Source organism: Nansenia antarctica, assembly GCF_963989245.1.
Source record: "Nansenia antarctica genome assembly, chromosome: 15".
Classification (NCBI taxonomy): domain Eukaryota; kingdom Metazoa; phylum Chordata; class Actinopteri; order Argentiniformes; family Microstomatidae; genus Nansenia; species Nansenia antarctica.
In genome coordinates this window covers 11,071,556-11,079,055 of record NC_137685.1, presented here as the reverse complement: position 1 = coordinate 11,079,055, position 7,500 = coordinate 11,071,556, and the positions used below count along the sequence as shown (strand labels likewise).

General features: G+C 45.3%; 1 protein-coding gene across 13 annotated transcripts in view; it reads left to right on the top strand.

The window, feature by feature from the left end:
- Positions 1-750: 750 nt before the first annotated feature.
- The window catches only part of atp2b2 (ATPase plasma membrane Ca2+ transporting 2), a gene marked incomplete at both ends in the record, with an annotated part of 71,301 nt that continues 64,551 nt past the window's right edge, over positions 751-7,500 (top strand). For all 13 annotated transcript variants that reach the window (XM_080545494.1, XM_080545492.1, XM_080545493.1 and 10 more), the window contains one exon: positions 751-952. In XM_080545494.1, coding sequence (XP_080401620.1) covers positions 751-952 — 202 coding nt within the window. The remainder of the gene's footprint in view (positions 953-7,500) is intronic.

Below are 7,500 nucleotides of genomic sequence, written 5' to 3'. Positions count from 1 at the left end.
GTCCGTCCTCACTATGAGGCTCAGCAGCATCGGCGCAGCCAGTAGCAGCGGCCGTCCTCTTCCCCGTGCTGTACACCTATCGCCACGGCTACCAGCAGCCCGCTCTTCTCCTGTGTGTCTCTGAGAACGCCTTCTCATCCTTATCTCTCTCTCTCTCTCCCCCCCCCCCCCTTCTCTCTCTTTCCCTCCTTCTCTCTCTCTCTGTGTAAAGGAGTGATGGAGCGGAGCACCATGTAGAAGCAGCAGCAGACGGAGGAACTAGCAGAATGGGAATGCCCACATGGAGTGCTCTTGGTATGGGACTGCAGCCGTGACGACAGGCTTCCTGTGGACCTCCGCGGGGCTCTCCTGAACCCCCCCCTCTCCTGGATGCTCTCTCTCTCTCCTCTCCTCTCCTCACCCAATCCGGACGGATCCCGGCTTTTTCGATTTTTCAGACACTGGACCTTGGATCTTTGCCCCCCCCCCCCCTCTCCGTTCACTGCAGCATCGCTCTGACCCAGAGATCTAAGTAATCGGGTCGGTGGTCTTTTTTAGTTTCCCTCCCTCCACACACCGGCCGACGGACGGGACAGTGGACAAAGTCGTTCTGTTTTTTGTTGTTTTTTTAAAAATTTGTATTATTTCTGAGGTGATCTGAGAATTATTTCACCTCAAGAAAAAAGAAGAAGAAAAAAACACAGGTGTTTCATCTTCTTCTTCTTCTTCTTACGATCGAGCCCTTGAGCAATACCGGTGTATACCGTCACCATGGGGGACTTGACGAATAGCGATTTTTATGCCAAGAACCAAAGAAGTGAGGAGAGCAACCATGAAGGAGGCTACGGATGCTCCGTCATGGAGCTGCGCTCCCTCATGGAGCTCCGAGGCCCCGAGGCGGTGGTTAAGATCCAGGAGGACTACGGGGACATGGAGGGGCTGTGCTCGCGGCTGAAGACCCACCCTACGGAAGGTGAGTCTGCTCTATATGTGTTTTTTTTTTTCACGTGTTGTTTTTTTTACGCTGTGATGTATATGTTAGAAACACGCACTGTATGGGGAAGAGGGTGACCGCTAGACGAGGCAAGCGGGGAGTCCTGGTGTGTGAGAATGAGGGAGGGAGGGAGTGATGGAGGGAGGCGTACTGTATGAATGACATCTGAGAATGCCTCTCGGAGAGATATGCCCCGTTTAGTATGCATTGAAATCGCTCATGCCATCTTTAAAGACCAAACCCCCCAGGCTCCACCCACCCCCCACCCCCCTCCTACTAGTCCGTGTGCACACACACACACACACACACACACACACACACACACACACACAGACCTCTCTGCCTACCAGCAGTGGTGTTATTAGAGAGCATGTCTCCAGGGCAACAAGGTAGAGGTTTTATTCCACGTGCTGGTCTGTCATCTGCAGCTACACACACACACACACACACACACACACATACACACACACACACGCATACACACACACGCATACACGCATACACGCTATTATCTGCAGCTATGCGTGAGGATGTGGGGGAAACACACACACACACAAACACACACACACACACACACACTCTGTTATCAGCAGCCATGCGTGAGGCAGCTATGCATGATGTGGAGGGAACTCACACACACACACACACACACACACACAGTGAAGGATTAAATGGATAGATATCACTAGGCAGACTGTATTTTGGTAAACAATCAAAATGACTTTTAACTGCCACATGATTTTTATGCTCATTCATTTAGTTATAGTTTAGGTACTGTATATATTTTAGCTTATCTATTTATAGCTCCATATTCTACATTTTATTCATATGCATTTTACATTACATTTGAATGTCTTTCTTTAGTCCTTCAGATGCTTTCTCCTGACCTTCTCCTAACTCTGACTGTCTTATGTGACTGTCAGTCCATGACTGATCTGTTCATTTTTCACCATTGAGTTGAAATGTCAAAACTCTGCTGTAAAGTCCTCCTCAAGATCATGTGGGTATATTTCCTTCAGATTGTGTGTCGCTGCACGCATTTCTCCGAGGTCCAGTGATTTGGCTTTTGTAAGGAAACCAAATTTCTCCTCCACATTTTGATATGCTTCTTTGCAATTCCTGCAGTTTCAAGGGTGCCCATTACTGTTCTTAATTGACACGCCTCATATTGTCACGCAGCTTTGGGGGGTTCCATGATCAACTTTGATTTGATTCAACGCATCTTGAATAGCTTTGTAGCTAAATCTCAGAGCCTTCATTGCGTCAGCTCTCACAGACCACCTTTTAGCAGAAAGGCTCTTTAGCGTCAGACTTCACACTTTGTGAGGTGGGTTGTTAAAATATCCCACCTCTGTGTCGAAGCTGAGAAAAAGTTGTATAGACTTTGAATGAAGCCGAAAAGCTACTAAGGCTGTATTTACACCGCATGTCGTAATGCCTAGTTCCGATTTAGTGCCCATATCCGATACCTGTGCTTACACTGCTTACACTTGAAACAGTGTAAGCACATGCGTACATGAGGGTTTGGTTACCGGAAACAAAAGTACACTGACAGCCGACATGGACGCAAACGACAGACAGTAAACACTGCTTTGTTTCTGTACAAACCATGTATTTTCGCTTGCATGGACTCTTCACCCCAAAGGCTTAAAAGACACCTGGACATTTGTCCACTGTCCTGACCCGTCCTCTTCACTGTCCATCTCAGCTTTACTCGTGTCGCGCCTCCCACCTTTGAACAGTTGTGACTTGTTGTGACATGAAACTCACGTCAAACGCCATCAAAATGCGAAGACCGTCGTATTTCCAAATGAAATAAAGTTTTAGATCAGATTTTTATATTGAAAAAATATTTGTAAAAATATCTTTATTTATTATTATACATTATTTAGTCTGTTTATGTTCATTACCCCTCTTTGTCTGGGCCCCCTAGTGGCCAGGAGGCCCTAGGCATGTGACTAGAATGCCTCCATGGTAGATCCGTCCATGCGCACACCCACCCACACACACACACACACACACACACACACACACACACACACACACACACACACACACACACACACACACACACACACACACACACACACACACACACACACACACACACACACACACACACACACACACACACACACACACACACACACTGTTACAGATGTTATTTCAGTATACTGTATGTTCCAGGGGAGGCCGGTGGAGGCAGAAATCAGAGGACAGGCTCATTGTAATACAAGGAATGTAAGGAATCGAAGGACAGGCTCACGTTGTGTTTGATACCATTCCTCATCCCATTCCATTCCTGATTCCACTCCATATATCACAATGAGCCTCGTCCTCCGATTTCTACCTCCTCCAGCCTCCCCTGGTACGTTCCCCCTCTCTGGACATGAGAATACCATTAGCTCCTGATTGATGTGGTTAGCTCCACGGCAGTGACCCCAGTGCTTCATGTGTAACACGAGAGGACGGGCGAGCAGAGAGGGTGGTGGTGTGTCCAGGCCAGGGCCTCACAGCCTCAGAGCTTCAGCCTCCAGCTTCAGTTGACACAGCTTCTGGGTCAGCTACTGATACCAGCAATAGATGCAATGCACAAGCAAACAATGTCCGTTTAACACCGTGAACTGGCTAGCTGGCTTTCTCCAACGCACACAGTATCGTGAGCTTAGAATGAGAAGGTTCTATCTCCGTTTAGGGTAGTTCAGAGATATTGAGCGTCAAAGTTTTGACATTCCATTATGTTTTGTGAGATGGAACCTTTGTATTTTATTAATTACTAACTCAAAAATGTCAACATTTAAAAAATAACACCACACAGGCATTAATACACACCTAATGGATCAGATTATGTAAAGAACTCAATTTTGACAAAAATGGAGATAGAACCTTATAATTCTAACGTCACGGTATGATGTCTTCAAAGAACAGTAGTCCAGGCCAGGGATATGAACCCAGTAATATCTCCTCACATGTAAGGACCATGTACAAGAGATACTAGAAAGGCATTTATTGATGTTTTAAACATTTTAGTTGAAATTTGGTTTTGAATATATAAATGATATAAATATGATATACATAATTATATAATATTATAGCCTATGTTTATTAATTAGGTACTGACTATGTGTATATTAGTTATTCATATTCCATATATTGGCTTATTGTTATATTATATATCATTTTTTATAATATTATATATTAGTTATAACTTATCGGTATTCCATGTGTATGGATAAGTACTAGGCACTGACTGTGTGGTTATTAGTTATTGTAGTATTATATATTAGTTATTGTTATATTATATATTAGTTATTGTTATATTATATATTAGTTATTGTTATATTATATATTAGCTATAGTTATTCCATGTTTGTGGATAAATACTAGGTACTGACTATGTGGTTATTAGTTATTGTAATATTATATATTAGTTATAGTTATTCCTTGTGTGTGGATCAGTACTAGGCACTGACTGTGTGGGTGTGTATTTGCATGTCCCGTCCCCAGTGTGTTGGTGGGAGGCCATGTTGCTAGTGTAATGCCACCATAATAAGTGACCACAGTACCTGTGGTAATACGATCGCAGTCATTTTCCTGTCCCATAAGCAGCCTGTATAGCGGCCTGTCAACATGTAAAGAGGCTAGTGTGTATGGGCCCCAGGGGGGTGCTTGCAGTTTTAAGAGAAAGGCTTTACTACTGACACTTAATAGGCCTGTGTGCCCACCGCCCTGGACACAATGCTAGCATCATCACATTAGCTAAAGGGCTCATGGTAAGGCTTGGTCGGGCTGCTGCTGATGACACGCCAAGCCCAAGTGCTCTGTAATGAAGATGAAATGGTCACATCTAGTCTCTCTCTCTTCCTCTCTCTCTCTCTTCCTCTCTCTTTCCCTCCCCACCTCTCTCTCTCTCTCTCTCTCTCAATCTTTCTCTATCTCTACCCCCCCTCTCTCTCTCTCTTCCTCTCTCTTTCCCTCCCCACCTCTCTCTCTCTCTCAATCTTTCTCTATCTCTACCCCCGATCTCTCTCTAGCTCTCTTCCTCCCCACCTCTCTCTCACTCTCTCTCAGTCTCTCTCCCCCCTCCCTCTCTCTCCACCTCTCTGTGCTCAGTCACCTTTATGTATCCGCCGTCTCCCCGTCATGACCAGCTAAAACACAAAGGATGTTGCTGGTCTGGCCTCGTTTTCAGGGGGCTGGAGGGACCTGGTCTGGTCTGGCCTGGCCTAGTCTGCAGGGGTCTGGACATTTTAGCATGTTCAGATGTAGTTAAGTCAGTGTCGGAGGATGACGGGATAGGAGGGTCTGTGTATTCCTCAGTGCCCTCATACCAGTGTAGTTACCTCTGCAGCACTCCATTTTACCGTAAAGAAATGGCATTGTAATATAACACAATAATAACATTATGCAGAACCTGCTTGCTTCTTTTGGGAAGCGCCACAGGCAGCATTTGATACCAGGTAGTGATCAGTTGTGGTGAATTCTCTGAAGTAAATCCCACTAAATGTAGCCACATTCTTACCACAGGTACCAACCAGTTGAAACAGTAGACCTGAAGTACATTACAGTTAAGGCCCAGTGTTCCCACTCTACTGTAATGGCGTAGGTTATGAGGTAGTGGAGTCATTCAGAGGCTAGCTAGGTGCTACAGAGGCTAGCTATTTTCAGAGGGTAGTTAGGCACTACAGATGCAAGCTACTGTACTGTAGGTGTTTCAGAGGAAACCTGGTTCTTCAGAGGGTGGTTAGGTGCTCAATGCTAGCTAGGAGATTCAGAGGGTCGTTAGGAGTTTAAGGTCATGTTCTCGCAGGAAAATCCGAATCATGGCCAGGAGCAAGTGGATGAGATTGCAACATTGTTGCATGAATTATTTCTCTGATTTGCGTTCTCACAGCCCTTTATGTAAACAAAGTAACATACGCAATCGAAGCAACAGACGTGGTAGTTAATTGGTCAGAAAAATTGAAAATTGCCCGTTTGTCCCGCTCTTATCCAGATCAACACGCATGTGCTGTTGTTTTCCTATGGACAGCCTCGATGCGTCGTTTCTAATCAGAGCGAAACCACCCTTTTCAAGCGGAGCATGCGTTGGTGGTTTGCTCCGGGAGCGACTTCGAATGCACGTTCTCACAGCTCCAAACGACGCAGAGCAAAGCGAATTTTATCCTAAACTTGGATTCCAAGTGAAGCAAATGTTCTAGTGAGAACACACCCTAAGAGTCTAGTTAGGAGCTTTAGGCTGTGTTCGTATATTCGCTCTGGAATCTGATCAGCACTCATGGAATGCTTCTTGTCCAATCAACCAATCAATCAATTGGTCCCTTTACGATGTTGGACCCAGTGTGCTCGCAGAGCGAATTTACGAACGCACCCTTAGATGGTAGTTTGGTACCTGTACTGTAGCAATGACAATAAAGTCCATTCATAGTAGGTGCTACAAAGGCTAGCTAGGAGCTTTTAGATGCTAGCTAGGAGCTTCAGAGTGTTGTTAAGAGTTTAAGAGTCTAGCTAGGAGCCTCAGATGTAAGCTAGGAGCCTCAGAGGGATGTTAAGAGTTTAAGAGTCTCTAGGAGGTTTAGATCGTAGATATGAGCTTCAAAGGCTACTGTAGGTGCTTCACAGGGCAGCTAGGAGCTCTAGGCTTGTTTGGACTCAACGTTGCACCATGCTGCACTGCAGGGAGGCTGGACGCATTCCAAATCTGTAGGCAGCCTGGACACGTTCCAAACCTGTAGGCAGCCTGGATGCGTTCCAAACCTTGTAGGCAGGCTGGTCACATTCCAAACCTGTAGTGGAAAAAGCTGTTTAAATGCCTGGTTTATCTCCTCTCATGTGATACCATGCAGAATGTCCCATCTGTGACTCATGCTCAGCAACGATGGACGTGCCAATGCGCCCTGACCAGTACTATTTATGGGGACAAGTGCTGGAAATGATAGTGAAATATCAAGTATAAAGGTGCATCTGTGTCTTTATAATCCAATATGGGAATGTTTTAGCTTGTATCTGTCTGATGTCCCTATCAAACAAGCAATACGACAGTTAGGCGCTACATTGCTGAATGCCAAAAATGTAAATGTAATGTAAATGATAGGCCCATCAACTGAAGCAGGCCACCAAACAGACAGTTCTGTAACTATGAGTTTATTATCCTCATATTCTGGATGAATAAAAACCAAACAACGTGTTGTGTTTGGGATGAAGCATAAGTAACCATAGTAACATAGCTCCTCCCTATGCAGGCCAATACAGAGACAGTCATCTCTGTAATCTGAATGCATAGGAACCAACCATAGTGTCCCTCTCATAGGTTGGTGGTGATGGTTCTCCGTATGCACACACACAGTGGAGACACACACAGGAGATCATATGGATCTGTACTATTTGTGCACAGTGGTTTCAGTTTCAGACCATTATCTTCTGTCTGAAGCTTGTTTTGAGGGGGGTGAGGAGGAACGAGAGAGAGGGAGGGAGGGAGAGAGAGAGAGAGGGAGGGAGGAGAGAGAGAGAGAGCGAGAGAGAGCGAG